The 26950-nt window shown below is 41.3% G+C and overlaps 1 protein-coding gene across 1 annotated transcript in view; it reads right to left on the reverse strand.

Moving 5' to 3' along the window:
* The window catches only part of Grxcr1 (glutaredoxin and cysteine rich domain containing 1), a 100511-nt gene that overhangs the window by 31725 nt on the left and 41836 nt on the right, over positions 1-26950 (reverse strand). Inside the window, exon 2 of the mRNA XM_075943350.1 lies at positions 9925-10167. Within this exon, the coding sequence (XP_075799465.1) occupies positions 9925-10167 (243 nt within the window). The remainder of the gene's footprint in view (positions 1-9924; positions 10168-26950) is intronic.

Consider the following 26950-nt stretch of genomic DNA (forward strand, 5'->3'; position numbering starts at 1 on the left):
ATGGAGCTGCCGCCAGAGTCAGACATGCCAGAACTTTGCTGGTAGGTCATGATCTCCTGGTGATATACAGATTATTAGAAATGGGCTAAATTAAGATGTAAGAATTAGCCAATAAGAAACTAGAGCTAATGGGCCAAGCAGTGTTTTAATTAATAACAGTTTCTGTGCAGTTATTTTGGGGCTAAATAAGCCTGGACGAACAAGCTGGCCCTCCCCCCTGCAACACGTATGTTCCAAAGCACAGCTCAAATGCTTCCTCCTTCTTGGAATCTTCTTTCATGTTCCTAGTTAAAATATGTGATCCTCCTCCTTTCTAAATACCTTATTCCTGCTGTTAATTTAGTCCTTACCACAAATAGTACACCACCGAATGAGACAGCAGTATCCTTCACTCCAGTACCACACACTCCTTTGACTTTTAGTTGGATTGGAAGAACTGTAAGTTAAAGTCTTCAGACTGTCTAGAACACTTCACAGTGCTGTGTACCCAAAGAGCGCTCGCTATTTGCTCAGCAGATAGACAGCTTGCTCAGTCAAGGTTTTCAATATGATTAATTTTAAAGTACAGAGCAAAAAGGAAATGTTCTACTGGATTCAGATGCCACTCCACACAGAGGGTTAGCGCCATGGCCCAAGTGCCAGGGAAACTCAAATGACGTAAGATTGCCTGAAAGAGGCTCAGACATTTGGTTTACTGTTACTTCAAGTTACTCCCCGAAACCTTGTTGTTTATTTTAAGTCTTTCAAGGGAAAACATATGTAGCCTACAATAAAGTGTGGCATGGAAGACGCCATTTGCATTTGTAAGAGTTTGAAATCCCTCTCAGTTCCATCATAGCCCCCGATGGAAAGGAGGAAGGCGCTCTTAGGGTACCACAGAGATTAATTTGGAAAGCAAAACTCCTCATCCAGACTCTTAATGCCTCAGACGGGCAGCATGAATCAGAGAGAAGAGCTGAAATCCAAACAATGGATGTGCTCACTGGCCCCTGGAGACTGAAGACCAGCCCTTGTTGGTTTCCTTCTGGAGACAGCCCACCGTGAGCCTGTGAACCACTCGTCCAGCCTCGGCGCTTGCTGTTGGCCAGATGGCGTGCTCCATTGTGCTCATTATAGCCATTCTTCTCATCTGACTCCGTCAGGATGAAACATATGGCTGGATCTTTAGCTTAATTTTTTTTGTTGTTTTGTTTTTTGAAGGGAGAGGTATCTTGGGTTGAGCTCAATCAAACTGGGAGCCCCAGGTGTGATTAAAACGAAAACAAAACCATAAGACAGTGCATGCTGATTCCACCTAAGCAGAAGGAAGCCTGTGCCTGGGCTCAGGGGCTGTAGTTTGTTAAATCCCTGGGTAAAGTACTCACTCAACTGTAATCATATATAATCTCCAAGTTACAAGCTATCTGTTTACAGAAAATGAGTGCTTCGGGCCAGACATTCTCAGAAACAACACACACACTTTCCTCTCAGTTTGTCAGTCAAATAGAAATGAATGGTGTAAGAGTTGACCCAGAATTCAGCCCCAGGTTACAAAATAGTTGCCGATCTTTAAAAGTTTTTGAGTCATTAGTTAAAATTGCTCTTCCTAGTCTGATTCTTTTCTGAATAGAAATCTAAATTTAAAAATTTGATTGTAATTTATATATTTAAGACATTTGTTTTTTATTCAGGTCTAAAGAAACATGTAATACAAATGATTTATCCTATTTCTGCTTTCTTATATATTTAATATAGTTCTTATGTTGTGAGAGAGCCCTCTGGTGGCTGAGAAGACATTAAATCATGGTTCATTAGAGTCAAAAATCGAGAGTCTAACCAATCAATACTTTTCTTCATTGAAATATTGATTTCAAGTTTAGTTGGAAATGGATGCCTAGGAAGTTTTCTCTACTACTTTCCATTTACCTTACTTATATTCATGTATTTGATAGTGTTCAAACTGTCTGGCATATTTTTGATGCAACTTTAAAACTAAGAAAACACTGATAACATGCAAGTACATTTCCTGTCCAATAAGAATGAGAATAATTAATAACTAATACTTAAAGAAAAAAAGCACATGGTTTGATTCCTCAGGGGCTCTAATACATGGTGTGACCTATGCCCTCATTAATTTGCAGCCCAGTTTGAAACAGACACAACTGTATTAAACTTTTATTGTGGGCAAATCCAGTGCATCAAATTAAGCCTGAGGCTTTGTGAATTCTGTAGAGTATTAAATAATGGACCACCAGGCACTTCATCAGCCATGCAGAGAATCACAGCAGTAAGAGAGAATGAAGTCCTATGCTATGTGACAATGTGTTTCAATGTGTAAACTGATAAAAAAAATACAAAATGAAAAACAAAAAGGCGACACTGTGTGGGTGATGCTGTTCCTGTGTAATTTAGAAGACTGTGTCTACCTGCCTCAAAACTTCTTCCAACTGGCATTAAGTTTCAGGAGCAAATAACTGAATTGTGCATTAACAGGTTTCAAAGTTTTTACTGTTTGACTTTTCTAAATATTGAGTTGACTGTAGCAATATGGGAGATAAATTAGAACCCAAACTTTGGCATTGGCTGAGAGAGAGCTCAGTAGGTAGAGTACTTGCCATGTGTGGTGGTTAGAATAAGAATGACCTCCAAAGGCTCGGATATTTGAAAGCTTAGTCACAAAGGAGTAGAACTATTTGATCTGTTTGATAGGATTAGAAGGATTAGGAGGTGTGGCCTTGTTGGAGGAAGTGTGACATTGAGGATGGGCTTTGACCAAGTCTTGCTCCCTCTGCCTGTGAATGAGGATGTAGCTCTCTGCTGCCTCTCCAGCAGTGTGCCTGTCATGCCTGTGGCTATGCATGCTCCCTGCCATGATGATAATGGACTAAGCCTCGAAACTGTAAGCAAGCCCCCTTTAACTGCTCTTTCTTACGAGAGTTGTCGTGGTCATGGTGTCTCTTCATAGCAACAGAATAGTGACTAAGACGCCAAAGAAGCATGACAACTTATGTTTGATCCTTGAGGACCCATGTTCTAATGGGGTGGACTTGGTAATACCAGCACTGGGAAGCAGAGGCAAATACCTGAGCTCACTGGCCAGCCAGCCTAACTGAGTTTCCAGACAGTGAGAGACTCTGTAAAAAAAAAAAAAAAAAAAAAAAAAAGAAGAAGAAGAAGTTGGGCAGCATTCCTGAAGAACAGACACCAGAGGATACCTCAGTCCCCCACATGCACCTGCAAACAGGGACACTTGCACACCAATGAATACGAGAGAGAGAGAGAAAGAGAGAGAGAGAGAGAGAGAGAGAGAGAGACTAAAGTTACGGGCAAAAGAAAATTTTCATTTCTTCTGTAAGAATAAGATTAGAGGGAAAGAGTAACAAGCAGATAAAACTGTAAAGCTGAAAGGGAAGATTTGGCCAATACTACAGTAGGATGCTGCTGGCTGTGGGGCCAGCCATGATAAGCTAAGTATGAACAGGTCACCCATTTTCCAACCTCGATAAATTTAATAAGAGGCCTGAGTCTCAGTAGTTTACCCTGAGGCAATACCTGGTTCCAAGACTGGACCATGCCCAAGAACAGACCATTCAAAGGAAATGCCTAACATTCCAACCACAGTAGATAGGATCACCTGCCAGTGCACACTCACCAGGACACCCCTAGACAAATGTCAGACAATCAGGGGTCCTAAACCTCAGAGACCCCTCACCCAAACCTTTACTACTATAAAAACCCAATTCTAACAGAGCTCAGGGCTCTGGTTATTCCAATATGTTGGCTATGCAGAGAGACGAAGTTTGCAAACTTGGTTAAAATAAAGGCTCTTTACTTTTACATACGGGACTCAGTTTCCTTGTTGGCTGGTGCGGGGTCTTCATGGATTTGGGCATAACACTGGCCACATTATAGAATTAAAAAGTGAAATGGTAAGTTGATGGTGTGTGCTTGTGGAAATTTGAGAAAACATAGTACTTCAATTTACATCCCCAAGGCTGGGTGTTCAGTAGCAAGCCCAAACACAAGTCATGAGCAAGAGGGGTAGGACATTTTTAATAGCTTTGATCAAACAAAAGTATCCTTCAACCTGGAAATGCAGGGCAAGAGTGAATACATTTGGGTCCGGCAAAAGCCTGGGGTTAAATAAAGCAAAGTCCTAATTTGCTGCAGGTATGACCCCAAATGTGCACATATTTATTGTATGCCCTAAGGCATAGCACAATATTGGGGCAGACAGTCCTCTGTAAAGAAGTACAGTCCATGTCCATCTTCAACCTGGACTTGATTATATGTTCTAGTCAAGTCAGTGACATCAAAGCACAAGTGACAGGAAGAGGGCTCAGAGGTCTTTGCTCACTGGGGCTCACCGGAGAAAGGTCTGCTGGAAAGTCCTTTGAGCATTTAGTACACAAGAGTTGGTTTCTGGAGAAGCTTGTGAAGGCCATCTCAAGCTAAAACAGAATTGCCATATGAGCCAGCTATACTTCTCCTGGGCGTGTACCCAAGGGACTCTGTATCCTACAACAGAGACACCAGCACATTCTGGTTTGGTGATGCTCTAGTCACCAAACCAGTCATAGCAGAAATGCACTCTCTCAATATTCATCAACAGGTATTTGGATAATAGAAATATTGTACATAGCCAGGCAGTGGTGATGCATCCCTTTAATCCCAGCACTCGGGAGGTACAGGCAGGAGAATCTCTGTGAGTTAGAGGCCAGCCTAGTCTACAAGCAGGCTCCAAAGCTGCACAGAGAAACCCTGTCTCCAAAAGACAAAAAGAAAAGGAAAAAAAAGTTGTACATATAATTAATGAAATTCAGTCATAAGGTAAACTAAAATTACACAATTTTCAAGAAAATGGAAAGAATTAAAAGCATTTTTGGAGGTAACCCAAACACAGACAAATACTGAATCTTCTCACTTATGTGAGTCCTAGCCTCAAACTGTTAAGTATGAGTGTTCAGGTAGGAATAAATAATATAAATATGATAACAATGAAGAGGTCATCAGTTTGAGAGGGAGTGAAGAGGAAATGGGAAGTTAGAGGGAGACAAGGAAGAAGGGAAGTGATGTAAGTATGTCTTAATTTTAAAAATTTTAAAGAAAAAACATTTGGGTGCTTTGTTCTCAGTTGAAGTCTTTAGTCTTTACTGATGACCAAATATATATGATCTTTAAGTTTTTTCTTTTTGGTGCTACTTATACATTCCATGGATGGAGCTTGCTGGACCAGCAGTTGTTCTGGGAAAGTCAGCCAGTGAATAGAGCTGGAGAGTGGGAACGCCCAGGATACCTGCACATCACTCCACATTCACTGCCCACTCAGTCTACACCAACCCCTAACAAAAATCCCCTGTTCATTCTAAAGCAACTTTAATCACTGAAATCACTGTCTCTTTTATAACATCCTTTTAAAGACTTGTTACCTCCTTTGTAAATACAACCAAAGACATGAACTGTGAAGCTCCTACCGGAATACTTTCTTTATAGTTTTTCTTGCTGCACTTCAAGAGTAATCCTTAGAAATGTTTAGAAATGTTCCTGGAGTCTCTATTCCTAGGGTGAAAAGCTGAGCTCAACAGTAAATGTCTTCATTCTTAAACGAAGCAATGCGATACTTTAAGTAGATAGCGAATTATTGGCTGTGAGACCTCAGCATCAGCTTCTTAAAGAGGTCTCTGTAGATCAATGGCTGTTTTCCATGATGCCCTTTGTGCTCATTTTTGTTTGTAGCTCCATTCCAATGTGAACTTTTTAGATTTCCATTGTAGATTTGATGGTTGGTGCAGAAAAATCATGATTGCTAGTCCATTCCTTAGTGGAATGTCTAAGGTTACTTAAGACTAAGTTTGTAGAGTATAATCTTTTTATGGAACTATGTTCTGATGGCAAAACACCAGAAGAATTGTTGAAACCACGTCTGAGCTGAATGTACCCTCATTCCCCCTGCCAGAAAGCATCCCTAGGCAGTAAAAATTTTATTTACTAAACTAATTTTTTCTCATCAAGTCTTTCAGTCCTCAGTTATTAGCTTTAGTGGAGTCAGGAACTGTAGGAAAAGTTTTCTTGCTTCTCCCATTCTTGGGTTCACTGGCCTCTCTTGGAAGAACACAGTTAATTCAGCCAGCATCACCCACCTAGGTGTTGGTGATGATGGTAAATCAGCAAGAAAGCTACCAAACACTGCCCTGCTCTCCCTGCCCTATCTCTCTGTCTGAAGTCTGTCTGAATCTTCTCCATCTGCCCTGTCCTCCTTCTCCTCCTCTCTCTCTCTCTCTCTCTCTCTCTCTCTCTCTCTCTCTCTCTCTCTCTCTCTCTCTCTCTTTCTCTCTCTCTCGCTGTTTTATTCAATTCATCCCTCTTTAAAGAAAGTTGTACTGTATAGATGATTCCCACATCCCAATCCCACAATCCCATTCTCACTCACCTAATTTAAAACTCATTTAAACGGCATCCTGTGACAGTTTAAAGCACCACAGATGTTAGGAAGTCAGCAGCAGCAGCAACCAAATTTTCCTCCCTAAGAGCAATGTTTCATAATCTGCCAAAACCCAGCAGAGGGCATCCTTCCATTTCAGATCCATGAACTGCGCAGCAACAACTCATTATAGTGGAATGTATTTCACTGCTGGTTCTGCATCGAGATGCAAATGATGGCTGGCTGGGTTGGGAGGACTGTTATACAAGTTATTCAGGGCCCCACCATCCTGAATTGTGGGGTTAGAAATCATTCTCCCCTTCTGAGAAGGAAGAAGAAAATGCCTCCATTTCCTGATTCCCTTCACGTGCAGAGCAGCAGATTGAAATTACAGAAGCGGAGGAGTTACCCGCTGTGGCCTCTCTCTGCTTAGTGCTGAGTGTGCACAGAAAGATCAGAGGGAAGACACAACTGAGAAAGAGCCAGGATCATGACCTCATTTGCAGCCATCACCTCTGTCCATCCATCTGAAAGACAAATGGCAGATCAGGTACCATGGCCTGGTACATGGCCTCAGAAGCATTACAGACATTGTTGCATTGAATGGCAATTGGGTGGGGCAGCATCTGAGTGGGGCCAACCTCATATCTGAGGAAGCTGGTTGTGCTGCCTTCTTTTATGCTGTGGAATATCTGTTTAGTGATGCAAAGATGTGTTGCATTCTTTTATGCTGCATTTGTTTAACTCCATGAAGCTGTGTTACTTTCCCTGCCTAAGATACCTGATTGGTCTAATAAAAAGCTGAATGGCCAATAGCTAGGCAGGAGAGGGATAGGTGGAGCTTCCAGGAAGAGAGAATACATACAAGGAGAAAAAGAGAAGAGGGAGGAGCAAGAAAAGGAGAGGAGGACAACAGGGGCCAGCCACCCAATAACACAGCCAGCCATGGAGTAAGAAGGAAAGAAAGGTATAGAAAAGTAAAAGCCCAGAGACAAAGGGTAGACAGGCGGGATAATTTAAGTTAAGAAAAGCTGACTAGAAACAAACCAAACTAGAGCTGGCCAGGTATTCATAAGTAAGAATAAGTCTCCGTGTATTTATTTAGGAGCTGGGTGTTAGACTCCAAAAAGCAAAGAGTTAAAAAATAAAAATAAAAACTACACTGGCAGGTTTAAATTAATTTTAGTCCTATAGTTTCACTGTAATTAAACTTACAAAGTATGGTGGTTGGAACAAAAATGACCCCCATAGGCACATAGGGAGTGGCACTATTAGGAGGTTTGGCCTGTTAGAGTAGGCATAGTCTTGTTGGAGGAAGTGTGTCACTGGAGGTGGGTTTTGAGATTTCAGAACCCCAACAAAGGCCAGGGGCTTACTGTCTCTTCCTGCTGCCTGTGGATCCAGAGATAGAACTCTCAGCTACCTCTCAAGTACCATGTCTCCGGCATTCTCCCATGCTTCCTGCCATGACAATAACCAACTAGACCTGCAAACCATAAGCCAGCCCCAATTAACTGCTTTCCTTCATAAGAGCTGCCATGGTCCTGGGGTCTCTTCACAGCAGTAAAACTCTAACTAAGACATATAGTAAAACATATTTTACATTATCAGAATACTTCCCTAGTTAAAAGACAGAAGTGTCCATCTATCTTTCTTTGCCTGTTTTTTGTTGTTGTTGTTTTTGATGTTGTTCTTGTTCTTGTGTTTTAAGATGGAGTCTAATGAATCCCGGAGTAGCCTCAAACTCACTGCATAACTGAGCGCCTTGAACTTCTGAATCCTGCCCAGTATCCGTGCTAGAATTACAAGCATGTGTTACCACCCCCATATTATGGAGTGCTGGGCTGGAACCCGGGGCTTTGTGTTACTAGATAAGCACTCTCCACTGGAGCTACATGCTCAGCCACAGTCTACAATCCCTGTAAGTGACAGTCCCCTGCCGGTGAATGGATCCTATCCTTTGTTTATGGAGGAAGACAGGGAGGGAAGAATTGAATGTGAGGAAGCTGCATAACAAGTCATGGATCCAGCCAATCTTAGTTCCCTGGAACGTCTACTTCATGCCAAGCCCTCTCCTAAGTGCTGGCTCTACATAGTAAAGTCCCTTTCCGTATAAGGGTCTTTCACAAAGCAAGGGTTAGGAAGTCAGACATCCCATCCATTCCCTCTGGTTAGCTATGTTACGTGAAGCAAAGGCTTTTACTACTTTGGGAAAGAGGAAGTTCTTAGTAATTTTTGTAAATCTGCATTGTTCCTCTCTATAAATTCTTGCAATCAGCCTATGAGGTCAGCCTTATTGTCATCCCAGTGTGTCACATGATGAGTATCAGAGCAAGGATTTAAAACAATGTTGCCTGGAGTCCATGATTTGCTTCTTCTCCAATAGCCATGGGAAGGGCTGAGAGTTGAGCATCCTGAGGGTCAGACATATGCCGAACATAAGGCTGAGAAGGCAGTAGACGATATCGCCATCACTGTCCTTGTTTTTAACACTACTGCCAAAGCCACTATTTTGTGGGACCTAAGAATGTATACATACAGTGGATAGATGATCAATATTCAAGTCAAAATTCCTTTATTTCAAAAGGTAGTACTTTTCCAGTTCTGTCTAAAATAACATTGTACATCACCAAAGCTAACTATTCCTGGATTCATCACATTTATCTTTCCCTTAGATAACAGGCTGTCTCTAACAGCAAGGGCTGTAGTTAGGGTAAGAAACACAAGGTCCTGGAAACCAAGCAGGAATCCCTTTTAATCCCAAGTTAAAAGTTAAGATCAGACGCTGAGGGTGACCAAGATCCAAGTACCCTTCTAAGGTTTGAAAGTTTTTGATCTCTGATGAGGGATCATTTGGTTGGCAGCACCACTCAGCGGTTGATATGCCCCCTAGGCTCATCCTCTGAAAAGCCTCTCCTGGGGTGTTTTCCCCGAGTGTGTGCATAGATCTAAGGGAGCCAACAACACTAGTAGTGTTATCAAAGAACAAGAAGGAGGGAGGCATATTTGTAGCTCTCCTGGAAGTTGGGTTCTTTCTGCAAGCCTGCATCTTTGTCACACTGCCACGTTACCAAACTCAAAAAGTGATATTAAACAATAAGCAGATAAAACTCTGGCTCCGGACCTCATTGGAAAGCTGCCATTTTTGTATCATTAGGTAAGAAACTGAATATTTGATTACAGAGAATTAAGGAAATTTGCAAATGTTCCTCTTATAAATATTCTATTTTTCTTGCTTACACTAAAAATGTAGTTTCATCTTGGGTCAGCTTTTAAAAGTCAAAGTTAACTGAGCATGTCAGGAATGGATTGGTATTCAGCAAAGCAATTTCACACTGATTTTATCTCACCATGCTTCCCTGGGAATGGGCAACATAGCAGGGCATTGTTTGGAATGGAAATAAAACTCCCAGCCTTTTGGTCTGAGCTCCTCCAAATAGCAAAAGTCTGGGTGGTCGTGTTATCATCTCATACAGTTTCTAGATACATATGACAAAGGCAGTTTCCTTCTGCAGAATACTTACCCCGAGATAATGGCCGTCAATGAACACAACGGGGAGGGAAGGCGCTTCGGAGACACGCCTGCATCGTTCGTCCAACTCCTTCCCGTAGTCACCATTCAGAGCTATGTTTTTCTCTTCGAATTTTACTCTATGGTTTTGGAAGATCTTTCTAACCAGTTCACATCTCTCAAAGGTTGTTCTCACCACACGAAGGCAGGTTGTGTAAATCACCACCCGGTCAAATTCCAGGTCAGCTGATGGTTGCTGGAAGGGAAGCAGAACAGTGTCAATCTATTTGCTTTGACTTGCTTAGATTTTACTATCTGTGCACAGCTCCAACGAACAGCTTTGAGTAAATATCCTATATACTAATAAAAGACACTCACAGAAGTTGAATGGGCACTTTGTAAATTCAAGAGTCATGTTTGTTGCTGTTGTTGTTTGTTTGTTTTTTTTTGTAGGGTTTTTTTTTTTTTAGACAGGGTTTCTTCATGTAGCCCTGGCTGTCCTGCAACTCGAGCTGTAGACCAGGCTGACACCACATTCACAGAGGAGCTTCTACCTCCTGAAAGCTAAGATAAAGTTGTGCTCCACCACAGCCCAGCAGGAGTCATGCGTTCTCTAGTAGAAGAGTTGATGAAACCAGAAGTTTTTGTCATATGCCGAATCTAGATTACATATGTGTGCATGTTTATTTATTATATAAAGGGCAAAAGAAATGATAAAAGGTGAAGAAGGAAGATGGAACACATGGAACAGAAAAGCATAAACGAGTATTTAGGTGGTGAAGGAGGCAAAGGACATTCACACAACATCAGAATAAATAAGAATAAAATATAGTGGTGCTAGTTAGATGGCCTAACAGACTTGCCACCATGCCCCATGACCTCAGCTCTATCTCAGGAGCCCACATGGTAGAGAGAACTACCTCCCACAAGTTTTCCTCTGACCTCCATATAGGTACATATATACACAAAAGAAATGTTTAAAAAGAAGTGTGTGTGTGTGTGTGCGTGCGTGTGTGTACGTGCATTCGTGCTTGTGTGTAAATGAAAAATCACAACAGAGCAAATTACTTTGTGTGGTAACTTTAAAATAATTTATAAAACAGTAAACAAATAAATAAAATTTAGAAAAACCTGAGGCATATTATTGCAATTTAGAATTTAGCGCCAGGTGGTGGTGGTGCATGCCTTTAATCTCAGCACTCGGGAGGCAGGAGCAAACAAATCTCTGTTCAAAGCCAGCCTGGTCTACAAGAGCTAGTTCCAATGCTACAGAAAAACCCTGTCTAGAAAAAAATAATTTAGCAAAAAATAACAACATAATTTAAGTGATGTGTTTGGACTGTTTTTCCCTTCTAAATATCATGTCAAATAAGTTTACTATTGATGGAAAACACACAAGGGATACCATGTGGTAAAGTAATGAGCAGCTGAATTTTTATTACAGAGAAGTTGTTCAATATCTGTATCTGTCTCTTCAATCCAGGAGGGAGAAGGCTGAATGTCTGATGAGACGCTGCTACAAAGCAAAAAAAGGTTAGCATTTAACCAGGTGGAAATTCTTAGAGGATCCAGAGTATCTGAACCACAGGATGATCCGAAGCTGAAACAGCACAGCATCTGTGGATGTTGATGAGAGACAGGACTACAACATGCAACGAAAAGGCCCTGTCACAGGGAATACAGATTGGGTGGTACAGAATGGAAGTCTCTAGAAGCCAGCACAAGGGGGCAGAGGGACCAATTGGGGAACTGAAAATAAAATGAGTATTGGCACACACAGCAGTAGAGGCAAACAATACCCCAAGGCAAGGTGACAATTGTTCTAAGAGTCTTTTTTATGCTTTCTGATAAATCAGACACCTGAAGCCACTCGCCTGGGAACCCTGCCCCAGAAATGCCAGAGTGAACCAACGAGAACTTTAGTCTTCCTTACATTCCAACCATGGAATAAAAGTCCTGCAACATGAGTTGAAATAAATGTTCCCTCCTATTAAGCTGATTATTGTAGACATTTCATCACACTGACATGTAAAACCAACTAACACAACAGGGTTAAGATTATTTAAGACAACAACACACCTTGTGAAATTCCTATGATGTCAAAAATTAAATTAGAAACTATTCCAGACAACTAAATGCTAAAACCAGCCACGCAGAGCTTCACTACTTTGGATTTGAAGAAGTCAGATCGATCTTCCCGTGTACAAAAGGAAAGACAGTAGTAAATCAATCCAAGTCACAAGGATATTAATATGATGGCCTCCCCTCAAAGAAAGAGAGGACTTTCCCCTGATGACAAATTTTGATAAAGATACAGGAATGACCTACTAAATCCAGATGTGTTCTCCACATGTGCATGACAGTGGGACCATCCTCTGGAATATGGGAAACCTACAGCGGCCACATTCTCAAACCAAATGACTCTCTTGGAATTGGGAAGGGCTCACATTGGGAGTGGCGCATGATCATTCTTCATTGTGTACCCGTATCAAGTGATCAAAGATTAAAAAAAATAAAGATAATAGGGATGACTTTTTCTCTCCAATAGAGTATAACAATTAAGCTTACAAACAGAACAGAATCGTGGAAGGAACAGGAGGAGGCGATTTCACAACCGTAAAGGCATGAGGAAGAAAAACATGGTGAGAAAAGACAGGGAGAATGACATATAAAAGATTAAATGGTTCAGGAAGTCATCAGGTTGTAGGCATGTGACCCTAGTGTTGTCAAGCATAATTGTTTTGTATATAAAATTCTGAATTTAGGAGATTATCTTATTTGTAAATGGTTTTATCTAATTTTAAAAAAAATGCTTTAAAGAACCTTATATGGACCAAAGTATCTGAAAGCAAGAGAAAAAGTCTATTTTAGTTCACAGGTTGAGAAGTTTCAGTCCCGGACTGACAGATTCAGTTCCTTTGGGCCTATGGTGGGATATGTGGTGGGGTTGGACAGTTTACTTTATGAGGCAAAAGTGAGCAAGGGGCCGTGGTTCCACCTGTAACAACACTAGAGGGCGCACCTCAGCGATCAAAAGTCCATCTTCAAGCCTTCTATCTTTTAAATATATTACTCTTATATTTTGGTTGTGAGCCTAGCCTTTAACGGCTCCTCTCTTGGAATCAAGCTTTTAATACACGGGCTGTTCGGAAACATCAAGATGTAATTTCTATTTTAGTACAAACTACTAGAGTAGAGAGAGCGGGACCTTGTCAATTAGATACAGTTAGGTACAGACCCAGACTCTGTATGTGCTTGGGAAGCCCATGAGTTAGGAAGCCTGAGCTTTATTATCTGTAACATGTGACAATTATGACATATGTCTAGCTGGTTTGCTGAGAAGTCTGAGAGAGACTGTAGACGTGGCAGAGAAAGGTTTAAATGGCAGCTCAGTATTCAAAGTTAAACAGAGAAAAGGCAGTTCCAGTATGGAATGTTTACGATTGAAAACACACAAAATATCAAGGGAAAATGAAGGTAATCAACCACAGAAATAAACCAACTCCACATTTTAAATTTAGACTCTTAGGAACAAAGCAGGCGCTCTTGGGTTAGCTGCTCCTCTTCACATTCAAAGCAATGGAATGGAGATAAAGACAAAAGATTTATATGGTCTGAAGAGAATGGCTGCCAAGGGTCATGTCTGGGTCCGTGGCCCCATCTCAGCTAAGGTTTGCATTGATATCTGAGGCACAGTCTAAACAAAGGGTCTGCCCAGAATCATGTAGTCCACACTCTGAATAATTATATTCAATCTCAATGCCAACGCCTTCAGTCTGAGAGCAGAGACGAATGTACATGGGCTAGATCGGGGTTGGGGACTATGGTTATATATTACAATAGGGTGTTAAGTATAACTTAGAGGTATGCCTGCCTAGGGGTAGGAATATTTGGGCTGAGTTTTGAAGATATTTTCCAGTTTTACTTATTTTTATTTTCCAGTTTTATAATATGAATTCTAAATGAGAATTTCTTTGATCAAAAAACATTGTCTATATTTGATTCATTTTTCTATCCCTCAACAGATTTGTCAAAGCATCTGGTCCGGAATCTAAAAATAGCTTCTCTGTGGCACACTATCCCTTCTCTCCCTCCCAGAGGGTTACCATGGGAATAGCATGAGGATAGAAGGGATAGAAGTCTCTGGGATGGCAGAGATAGGCCACTGTTGTTTTGTCTGCTGATTCCCAGGGAGAGTAAGAGAGTAACAAAGTCGGGCTTCTCCTCCTTTGTATGAATCTTACAGATGCCCGGCAGCTTCCCCACAACCTGTAACAAATAGACAGAAATGTGGGCAAATAGCTATGAATGAGACTGAGGGGTTGTGAGTCAGTCTGTGTGCCCTGCCCCCCCCCATGTTACCAAGCAATAGCCACAGTGGACTATTAAGAACTTGCAACCCTGTTCATCTTTAGGCATTCTAGGGGACCAGTGAGATTCAAGCTTAGCTCCTCAGCTTGGAGCAAATCCACTGGACTGTCCCACCATAACCTTCTGTGAGCAGCTGTGCCACAGCCAAAGCTAGAAAGACTTCTTAATATAGTCTTCTAAGCCTTGTTCAGGTGTACCCCCAAGACCTTAAAGAATCCAGGAACCCCAGTCTTCAGCACCCATTAAAAACTAATTAGCTGGGGAGTGGTGGCACACACCTTTAATGCCAGCACTAGAGAAGCAGAGACGGGTGGATCTCTGAGTTCATAGTTGCCTGGTCTGCATAGACACAATGCTAATAAATTTTTATGTCTTTAATTCTGAAGGTCATTTACATGGTGCAATTTTAAGGTCATGGATCTAAATTCTGGATTCAGACAAAATTCTGATTAGGTGATAGAGTTACATAGATTCAACCAAGTCAGCATAGGAAACCAGAAAATTACCTTTCCAAAGTCTGGGAACTCCGGGCTCCCCATTCAACCCCACTGAAGCCAGCAGCTCACTATTGTCTCCTTTTCTTCTTCACCCCAAAGTTGCTACTGTTGCTAGACAGACCCCACTGCCCATGACGTAGACTGTAACTTAAAATCTTGGCTTCCTTTCCAAATTACATCTCACATTTACCAGGAACATTTTCAGGCTTGTGTGTGTGTGTACACACGCATGTGCTTGTGCATTCGTGTGTGTGTGTGTGTGTGTCTGTGTGTGCTGCCATTTGTCTTTTTAAAGGACTCCTTTGAGATAAGTAATGTATGGATATCTTTTGTCCTCCTCCTGAGAGCAAACAGGCAAAGAGATTGGCTCTGAGTTATACAGCATGTCAGAAGGCAACCTGGGACCAGACCCAGATCTCTTGATGACCTGACAACAAACCAGTCTGGAGTTTTTAATCAGCAGGCGGGTGGTGCCTCAGAGCTGGAGCACAAGTTATTGCTCACTTTCCCTGTCCATGAGACCCTGCAAACTCCTGTAGTCGACAATGTGTTAGGAAATGCATCTTAACATCACGTTAAGGAAGTAAGTTAACCCCCACCCTGATTCTCATTCTCATCAGGTGACAGTCTTCGAGAGCCCCCTGTCTATCTGCACCAGGTTCCCCTGTCAGCTGAGATCCTGGATCAGCTTCCGGTTTAACCATCCTCCCTGTTTAGGTTCCAGGAGATGATGACTTTCTACCCTGCACTCCCCTTCCAGCACAGATTGTTATGTGATGAACAGTGGAGAGCTCTGATGTGCCCTTCTGAAGTTCCTGTGCACCGCTTGCATCGTTATGAGTAATGAGGATAATGACCCAGTTGAGGAAGTCTAAGCTTGCTAACAAGCCTAAGGAGCCCAGGTAACCTAGAGGAAAAGGAGCAAGGTGGTATCTCAGTGTGTCCCTGTCTTAGCTGGGGTTTCTATTGCTGTGAAGAGGCACAGTGACCATTGATCATGAGAGCTCTTATAAAGGAAAACATTTAGTTGGGGTGGCTCATTTACAGTTCAGAGATTTAGTCAGTCCATTATCATCATGGTGAAGAGCATGGGGGCATGCAGGCAGACATCATGCTGACTGCTTCTTGATCAGAGAGCAACAGGAAATAGTCTGAGTGTCGCACTGAGGGAAACTTGAGCAAAAGACACCTCTAAGCCCACAGTGACACACTTCCTCCAACAAGACCACAGCTCCTAATAGTGCCACTCCTTTGGGGGGGGGCATTTTCTTTCAAACCACCACACTCCTCTTTCCAGAAGGTGATGCTATATGATCCTGCAAATAATAAATGACCAAAGACACTGTTCTAGAACTGAATGGCAAGTTATAGCAGGCTGTGATTGTCCCAGGGACAATCCTGAAAACGCCTCCTTTCCTCTTCTTTTAATGTTTGGTTAAATGTCACCACACATGGGCAACCATTTCCCCATTACACCGTGCACATAAGCCTCTCTGTCCTCTTACCTAATCTTTTCCTTTAAAATAGGCAGAAATGTGAAATATTATACAGTGCACACTTATTTGTTCACTACCATGACCTACAAATAAACTATAACCCTACTGAAGCAAAGGCATACCTTTTCCTTAAGGTCTAAGATCACATAATACAGCCTGGCACATAGTAGCTGCTCAGTAACACTGACTATGCTTTTCTATAATTCACATCGATTTTGTTAGTCTCCTTTTTACTAAGTAACCTTAACTTAGGTATTCAATCTTTTGTCCCTTACTTGTAAAATAGGGACCTCAGAGTCTATCTTATGTTAATTTGTGAGGTAAGATTATTTAACAAATGAAAAATAACAAAAAAAAAACACACCCAGATGCCTAATGAGCTCTCAGCAAAAATGTGCTTTGTTGTAAATCTCATTCGTAACATAAAACGCCACTGACATGCCGGTTTCATCACTGTTCTATAAACTAAAAGATCCCAAAGAGAGATGCTCAGCTCACACACTTCAGCGGCAGCCTTTTACACTGTTACGCAGTGACTATAAACTCTCCTACTGAGGATAACTGTTATTTATATTTGTTTTCTGTACATGAAAACAGTCAAGTTGGACAAATCAGATATCACAGAAACCCCTTCTTTTCCAAGTTCAGCAGCCCCTTTTTGACACGCAAGAATGACCAAGCACACTCTGCAGGTGAATATTCCTGGGAACGGAGCTTTTTGTCTTATTAATTGTCCAAGATTGTGTAATAAAAATGTCAATGAATTGCCAAGAAATTGTTTATTTGTTCACATCAATTGCTGAGCCTTCTTAGACAGTAACCGAGAAGTCAATCCAATCTTACACACCAAAAATGAAATGGCTGTTTTAAAAAAAAAAAAAAAGCCCTCCTGAAACAGTGCTGATCTTGTAGAACATCGGACTTTGGGCGAATGAAGAATGAAGCCTCCTTCCCCAACCAGAAAACTGGTGGGGGCGGGGCAGGCATTGTAGCTCTGCCATTCACCGCTAAGCCAGCTCAAGGTTTCAGGCTAAATCCTGTATTTAAATCTTTTGGAAAACGAATGAATAAGGCAGCAGGAATGACTTGCTTCCCAGCCCAGAGCAGTAACTGAAGCTTGACCCAGATTCCCCTTTTGCCAGCACTTGCTTCTGCATGTCACATTCCATTTTATCCTTCTGTATCTAAATAATTCTGTAGGAGGAGGGAGCTGCTTGTTCATCCCGCTGCCCAGGTCCCGGCCACCCAGCTAGCTTAGCTCCTAAATAATCACACAGAAACTGTATCAATTAAATCACTGCTTGGCCCATTAGCGCTAGCTTCTTATTGACTAACTCTTACATCTTAGTTTAACCCATCTCCATTAATCTGTGCATCGCTACGAGGTCATGGGTCTCCAGCAAAATTTCAGCAGGTTTATCTCTGGAGGCTCCATGGCATCTCCCCCTACACCTTCCTTCTCCCAGCATTCAGTCCAGTTTTTCCCGCCAACCTAAGTTCTGCACTATCAACAGGCCAAGGCAGTTTCTTTATTCATTAACCAATAGAAACAACACATAGACAGAAGGACATCCCCACACCCCAATTCCACTTGCTGTCATTGTTCACAACACCCTTTAGATTTATGTTCACATGTGGTGTCAAGGTTAGCCCATACACACGTTCACATCTGAGAAAACCCAGACATACACAGTTGATTTATTAGAAACAAACATGTTTTCTTGCTTTTGAGGCAAAGGCTCACTCTGTAGTTCCTCCTGCTAACTCTTACATGCTGGATATGGGCATGAGCCAGCATGCCCTGTTCGAGCTTTTGTTTCAGAAGCAAACACTGTGCACTGGGATGAAGTCCACCTTAACCTTGATTTTGGCATTTAGCTATGATCATAACGTCATTGTTCAGGGGACACCCAGGAACCTGAGTAATCAAGTCCTGTTCCTGGGTTAGTGTATAAGGAGGTTTCTAGAGAAGATGTTCATTTAAATTTAAGTCATTATACAAAAGAATGTCATCAGACACCATGAAGTCTGGAGAGGGCCTGAGCAGGCCAAAAAGGGAGAGCAAGGCAGGATACATGGTCTCTACCAGACTACTTGATATCCACCCTCTCTTTCCCTTGTGAATTTTTGTTCTCAGGATTGTAGACTTGACTCTCAGGATTTCAACTGTATGGAGTTTTCCCTGGATCTCCAACTTGCAAATGTACAATAATAAAACTTCACAACCTCCATAATCACAAGGCTAAAAACATACAAAAAATCCCTTGCTAGACATAAATACCTTTCTGTATAGAGATAGGTAATGACCGGGTCTTAGTTAGGTTTCTATTGCTGTGATAAAATACGATGAACAAAAACATTTGGGAAAGAAAGGTTTTACTTCATCTTGTAGCTTGGGAATACTAGAGACAAAGACGTAGAGATAAATACATAGAGAGGAAGACTGGGCAGGAGTTTAAGGAAGGAACAACTGACATAGAAGCCATGCAAGAGTGCCACCTACTGGCTGACTCCTTGAGGCTTGCTCGGCTTTTAATTGGTAGAGGCATTTTCTAAGCTGCAGTGTCTGCCTCCCAAATGACTCTAGCTTGTGTGAAATTGACAAAACACTAGGCAGCACAAACAGATGCATTCTTGGTCCTGTTTCCCTGGAGGACGCTAATGGAGCAGCCACATGAACTCGGGAGACAGTGACTTTTCTAGGACGAGTGTTTCTCTTTTCTAATATGGGAGTCACAATAATCTAGCCATAAGGAAACTAACGCACAATGTAAAAGGTACCTAGACACACATTGTTAATTATATAACATTACAAGCATTCCAGTGTCAGTAATTGCTCAATCCTATGACTAGGGAGGAAAATACTGTTTAAATCTAAAACTTCTTCTGGAAACTTTGTTCCAATAAAAGCCATTTTTCCCCATAGGACACTGGCCTTTGTCAGGATATTTGCACACACTACCGATTGATGGTTAATATTTTCTTATCTCCACAGACCAAACCTGTATCGAGGTAATGATATCCAATAGCATCTGGTCCCAGAACACTGGGCTTACAACAGCAAAAGGCCAGACAACAAATCAATCGGCTACATCCTTACAACAGAGAGATTTTTTTAAGTCTATTTTCTTTGCATCCTTTGAAATAAGCAATTTGTAAATCCAGAAGAAAACACTGGACGATGACATCAGAATAAGTGTCACATACTAGCCATTTTCATAGCTAACCCTTCATCTTATTTTAGAAGACCCTGGTACTTTTACTTAAAATCAAAGCAATTCTTTCCTTTTCACTCTCCCCCCAATAATCAATGATCAAAGAGAATGTCCTCAATTTTCCAAATCAAGGAAAATGTTTGAAGAATCATGTAAATATAACCAATTTCCTCCAGTGGATTTGGATGAGAAGAACCTATTTTAGGGGCTGGAATACCTGTACCCCACTTTAGCTCAGGCTTCCATAAATTTCAGTGTGGTGAAGAGAAGTGATCTCAGCCTCCGTGGAATTTCCAGAACAGATGGAGAATGGAAACCAACAAAGCCAATGAAATTAGAAGTTCAGAAAACTGAACCGAGCCACAGGCAAATTCCTTGTGCCTGGCTCCTTCTTGGGCTTCCATCTTTAACTCTTCGGTCCCTTGGACTGTGTGACTGATAGTTGGCCCAACTGCAACCAAATATACTCATTCTCAGACTCTAATATTGCACATGGGAGAAGTGATTACTGGAGAATAGTATAGGAGGTTAGAAGTATGTGTAAGAAGTGTGTTTTAGCTGACTGTGTTTGAGCTGACTGTGAGACAAGACTCATACAATATGTGTGTGTGTGCACGCATGCACACACACACACACACACACACACACAGTATATAAGTGCACAAGAAAAAACACTGAGGTACAGAGAAGCAGTGTGTCCTGCCCAAAGCCAGAAAACTAGAAAAATAACGAAGCTGGTACTTAATCCAAATAATAGAATTCATGCCTTTAATAAGCTTATTAACTGTTTATTGACTGTGACTGTTTTTACATCCCATTTTATTTGGTAAAGAGTAAGAGATTAGAGGGACCAAAACAGGATTTGTGAATCATAAACTTTTATAGATAGAAATTTTAAATAGCATATTCATTCAATTCATTGTAGCAAATAGCTACAAGCTTAATATTCTAGAAAAGCAAACATTATTTTACAAAACTGGAGTCCCAAGTCTCCCATGAACAAATATCAAGGTGTCATCAGGTCTCATGCCCTTCAAAGCCTTGCCATGGTCCTTGATGGGACCATATTCCTTGAATCATGGTCCTTTTCCACATCTTCAAAGCATGTGACCCAGACTTTGCTTCCTCTTTGGTTCTGACCCTCCTGCTTCCCTTTTATGACCCTCTTGGATTATAGCGGGTTTGTCCAAAAGTCTAGAACACTTTTCTCATTTTAAGATCCCTAGTTTCACTATATCTCAGAAATACTTTGAAAGGTAATGAGTCCTTGTTTGGAGGAACTATGAAACAGACAACTTTTGGAAGGAAGTTAGATAGCGATCATCCAGCTGCCTTCCACAAGCAGATAGGTAAATTTAAAGATAATAGATGCAGATAAAAGATTTACATAGATTAAAGGTAGATAGATAGATAGATAGATAGATAGATAGATAGATAGATAGATAGATAGATACTTACTAGTTTGAAAGTACTATAGCATAGCTATGGGAATAAAAAGACTTCAAGTCACACAATGTTAATACCAGTAATGGAGTTAATCCAGTACAGCGCAAGCAAGCACACAGCTTTCAAAATACGCAGTGTTCAAGGACACACAAACAAGGCCATCTTCCTTGTTAGACAAGCATTCACGTATTTTAAAACTACAACCTGAGTGCGAGTGTAGTAGGTAAGCAGTAAGCATGCAACATCTTGTTCTTCTAAACCTAAAACTTTCATAGAGCCATCCATGAGTAAGACTTTTCTTCAAGTTGCTACTTAAGAAGTGGGAAGAACATAGACACAAAGCAAGTGCCCTAAAGAGAGAAGATGGTGTGTCCTTGTCAATCAGGCATGACTCACCCCTTCTGTCTCTTGCCTTGCTTGCAATAGACTTTGCTTCTATTGTCAGAGAAGCGTGGGACCTTGCTATCAAAGTCAGATACAGAGTGTGACTGAGTGTGGGAGATCCTTCTAATGCAGAGGAAAAGACAAATGGAAAGAGTTCATCTGTCTGCACTAGGCCACAGGCTGAGACTACCTCAGTGCCGCACAATGAGTCCAGATAATATTGCAGCTCAGCTTCGAAGAGAACAAATCACTATCCAGAAGATTCCCAAACTAGAAAAGTGTTGTCTTAACATCTCTACTCTTAAATTTCCCAAATTAAATTACAGCAATAAAAACACCTAAACCGTGGGGTGCATGAAGGCTACGGGAGCAAATAGGCAGAGCAATGGACAAAGCATTAAAGGTCTTCTCTTCTCAAATATATGCTCTAGAGTTCAGAATGATTGACAGAATTGTGTAAGAAAAGTTTAGTGTCTGTTATTATAGCTTCAAATGAGAAATGAACGTGGGTATTTTTAAACAAGAGTGATTGGATCACAGTGTCATTATCAAAAGGAAGAAAACAATTATTTCCAGAAATTCCCTGCATCGGGTCTGTCGAGTTTGTTAGTACAAGCCCATACAAAAAGCTGATAATAGATGCCAGAGATTCAGCCATTAAGAAAGGGATCTAACTAAATTACTAAATAAATAAAGCAGTTAAGTCTCATTAAGTGGTGGATTTCATTGTGAACAATTTTACCAATAATCCAGTCAACATGGATAGCATAAAAACATGCAATTGGATAAATCCTACATTCCAAGATATTAACTGAATGTATTTCTTGTTATCATTTTCACAATGCACTACATAATAGTTTTTATTATTCCTTTTCATCTACATGGAAAGTTTAATACTAAGATATTGCTAGCTTTCTTGTGGTCACAAAAATTAAGAAACTTTTCTCATTGGTGTATAGACTATTTGCCTGCCTTTAATAGTATTCTGTGGCGTGTATGTCTGCTCCTTCTCCATGTTTGGAATAATCACTTTCTTTCTTAGCATCCTGGCTTCAGTAAACTCTTGAATATACCCACTTGATGCCTTATCCGTCTCCATTTTCACTGCTGCAGAATTCCAGCTGCTAAATGAAGGCTGAAAAACCTCAAATGTATATCTTCAGCTCAGGTTTTTCCCCAGCAAAGACCTGAAGTCCAGCTATACCGCTATACCATCTTCATCTGGATATACTCTCTGGAGGCTGAGTTCAGATTTCCAAAGCTAGCAGCTAATCACCACTAAACCTGCTCAGCTAAATGCTTGCCGTTGCCCCGAGATGATCATTTAGAGTTTCTTGCTACAAGCCCTATATCCTATCTGGTGTGGTGGTTTGATTGAAAATGACCCCCATAGGCTCATAGGGAATGGCATCATTAGGAAGTGTGGCCTTATTGGTATAGATACGGCCTTGTTGCGGGCAGTTATAAGCCATCCAGTATGGGTCCTGGGAACCCAACTCCAGTTCTGCAAAAGAACAAGAAGTGCTCATAAACACCGAGCTCTCTCCAGCTACTTAAGGGTTTTGCTTGTCTGTTTTTGGTTTTGTACACTAAGAATGAGCATGTAAATCCTTGGCAAAAAAGAATTGCTTCCTTTAGCTTGAGAATGAAATTCAAGCACCCACAAAGATTTCTTTACCCTGACCCCTACTTTTTTTCCTTCCCCTTGATGCTTATAACACACTTTCAAACACATTTGTTATTTATTTGACAAATATTTATACAGTTCTATGATCGAATATTTATCAGTTCTATATACAAAATTCTTCAGGCCAACAAAACTGCTGTCCTCCTCCAAAATGTATCAAATCCTTTAGTGTCTTGAATTCCCTAGGCAGCTCTGAAGTCTGGAACACACTTGCCTCCATTGCTCCCTTGACATCTTGTCCTCTCCCTGCTCAAGCTCAGATAAAGTAGCACCAGCTCCAAGACTCTCCAAGCCTTTCATATAGTGGGATATGATCCAGTTATCACCTACATTCTCATCACTTCTGCATACCATGGCCTTCACAGAAAAGAGGTCTGTGCTATGTAGTTTTACATCCTCTAGACTCAGTGAAATTTCTGACCCCAGTAATGGAATGCTATACAGACACTTTTCAAACTCAGCCTTTCTGTTAAAAACATTGTAACTTCTTGCTTCCAAGGACCTGCTCACAATCACCTCTTCAATCTCTGTTGGTCTTACATGGTTTGATTATTATACAATGCTGGGACTCATATCCACAACCTTACACATGGTAGGCAGGTTCTCCACTCCTAAGATGCATAGCCCCTATTTTATTTATTAATGCTCTTGTATGTACTGAGCAGATTGTACTGAGTCTAAATGTCTATCTATTTTGAGATTTTACTATTATTGCTATTTACTACGTATGATTTCACTCCTAAAATAAAGCTGAGGATGGGAGGAAAGAGTGGCTAAACGACCCTCTAAATTTCCTGTAAGATGCAAGATACGTTGCTGTAGTGTCTGAAAATGTGGTCCATGGATCACAGCATCAGCAGCCCTTGAGTGTCTGTCTCAGGCTCCATCAGCACTGTTTCTAATGCAGTACTTGGACCTCAGTAAGAGGTGTCTTAAATGCTCAGTGAAAACTACTAGTAATGAATTCTGAAGTTTGTCAGTGTTCTTGTGATAAAAACTGAACTTTAAAATAGCATATTCTGTTTATTTTTATGACCGTCGGGGGATGGGACTTGTCACATTTCCCCCTCAGTTTCTCCTTCTTTCTGAAGGCGACTTCCTAACTCAAACCTCCCACACAGGTGACTGTGAGTACATGCTCTCCTTTCTTGATTATATATTTTTAACAAACTGTGAACCAACATAGCATGAGACCTCACACAATATTCATATTCCTGGAACGAGACCTCAGTGTGCTTAGCTTTTCCAGATGAATATGGATCGCGTTATATCCAGTTTACCAGATATAAGATACTAAAATCTCCCTTAGCTGCCGGTTATATTTTACGAGTGATTTCATTGTTGTTACCATACCAGCTACCAGAATAGCTCCCTGTGAAAAGCTGTAGTCCCACACAAACAATGTGAGCTTTCCTCCCTCTTTGGAAGGCAGAACAAGGGCAAGCTGTGAAGTGAAACCTCTTGGGAAGATTTAGAAAGTATGTTCACAAATTGCTCTTGGCAGTGGGTACACTGCATATTCCTCAGACAAAGGCTTCATTCTCTTGATAGTGCCCAGGCTGAGCCCACCCCTTACCTAAAAGAAAGATGAGGAGGGTGCTGAGATTGTTGCCACATACCTTTGAAATGGTGCTTTTGGTTGTTGTGGTAGTGGTGGTGGTTTTGACTTTCAACAGTGAAGATACTTTTGTCTTTGTTAAAATTCCCATCCTGTCCCCGCTGTTATATATTTTAATATGAGGCTTTAATTTCAAGCCCTTCTCCCACTGTCATTAAAGAAAAATTTGGCTGAAGCAACCCTGAGGAAGCCACACCCTGGTGTGGAGACAGTTTTGGGCTGGGAATCAAAAATGCCAGATTCCAGTTGGGTGGCATCTTGGAGGATTTTGTGTAGGCCATCACTTGCCTTGATACTAAAGAAGAGTATGTTGAATCATGGGGTCACAAATTCAAAGGTTTTTTTCTAGAGTCAAGCAGATGAATCAAATGGGGATCAAGTCATGATATGATTTAATAAAGGCTAGCAGACACTCTGAAGGACTAGATTTCTCTAAGCCCTCCACACATATTTGGGTTGAGAATATTTTTAAGATACTATTATAATCAAATTTCTGAAAGTCAAATTCAGCCTTCAGACTCGCTATGATTACTATATGTGATAGTTTTTCACATATCTTCCCCCTTTAACCATACACAGTGTTAGCCTCGTTATTACCAAAGCAAATAATAGCAATTGTTACATAATAATATTAACACTTATTTAGTGTTTGCTATATGCCAGGCTCTTCTTTAGAGGTTGTGCTTACAGTGACTCATTTTGGTCTTTATGACAGCCCAGTAAGATTCCATTATTGTATAAAAAAAAATGCCTTTTCAATAAGAAAAACACTAAGGCACAGAGAATGAGGAATTTTCCAGAGAGAAGCCGCTTACATTTTTACATATGTAACAATTACCATTCTCAATACAATAGAGTAGGCCAAGTAACAAATCCCACAGTTGGCTAAATATTCACATTATAACCCAAAATAAAGAGATTTAATGAAGAATAAAGGCAATCATCAGGAGTTAATCCTCTCCCTCATACTGGGAATGAACTGAGTTCATCAGGCTCAGTGGTGGGTACCTTCACCCATTGGGTCTAGAATCACCCTACTATTCTACAGAACATCATAACTTATTCCATTCGTTTTATTGAATTTTGGCTTTTTATTAATCATCCTCCCTCTACTACCACTTACTGCCCTCTTTCAGCCCCTATGCTCTCTTCCTACAGGATTCAACTTTTTCTCACTCGCAAGTATAGGTAAGATTAGGGTGGGGTAGAATCGCAAATAGTTATAACTCTCTCATCTCTCCGTGCATCAACCCTTAGTGAGAGAGAATGGGGTGAAGGCCACCATCGTGAGTGAGGCATGGATTTCAGTGGTACCCATGAGATGACACTGGGGTGTCAATAGCATCTATCTTGTGTGTCTGTATAAGGGGGGGAGAAAGAAAAGAGGCAGAAAGGTGAAAGAGGAGAGAAAGGAGAAGAAAGGGGGAGCCAGACATGACAGTGATACTGTCCACATGAACTCACGACGTAAATGGTATTTACAGACAAAAGAACCTCGCTGGATCAAGCCAGCCAATGTTCCAGCATGGATGAGGGAAGGACTCAGAAGCTCCACTCCTATCTGGACTGTTATTGGCAGATGATGGCTAGGGGGAGTGTCTCTTTTTATTCAGAAATGCGAGCCCTAGGAGGCTCCCCAGCTGTAGAAGACTGCCCCACACCTACGCACATACAGGCAGCACCAAGAAGACTCAGAGGATTTGGGGAGAGGAGGACATGACATTAGGAAGACAAGTGGGGAAACTGGTAGGGAATAGAGGAAGAATTGGAGAGGCGGGAGTGGGGTGGGTTGGATCAATTCAAAGAAAAAAAGAAAAATGAAGAGAAAGAGAACAAGGATGGACCTGCCCTGGGTCTCCTATACTCATGACTTTCTGCATCTATGCAAATGCATGTGCCTCTATACCTGCACCCTCTTGTAGCTCACACTCTAACTGTGCAATACTCTAGAATGCTCCCTCTCTGTCCGTCCTGGTTCCACAACCTGCAGAGACTCCTTCTTGAATCTGTTCTCCACAGGAGCACAACTTTTAACCCAAGAGCTTGCTGTCTGGAGCACACGGGAAGAGGTGAAATAAAGCTTGAACAGTCTGGTGGGTGGTGACACACAGGTGTGGGGAGCATCTGATCATGGGAGACAGAGCCAAGACAGAAAAGATAGGATACTTGACCTTGGACCCCAGATGGAGAATGAGGCAGGGCCAGGGACTTCTCATCTTATGCCGTCACATTAAAAGACAAATTTCCAAGAACCTGAGGAACTGGAGAACCTAACTTGGCTTTGCAGGTCAGCAAATCAGATAATTGTCAAAATAAAGGCAAAAA

This window comes from Microtus pennsylvanicus, chromosome 12 (genome assembly GCF_037038515.1).
Source record: "Microtus pennsylvanicus isolate mMicPen1 chromosome 12, mMicPen1.hap1, whole genome shotgun sequence".
NCBI lineage: Eukaryota > Metazoa > Chordata > Mammalia > Rodentia > Cricetidae > Microtus > Microtus pennsylvanicus.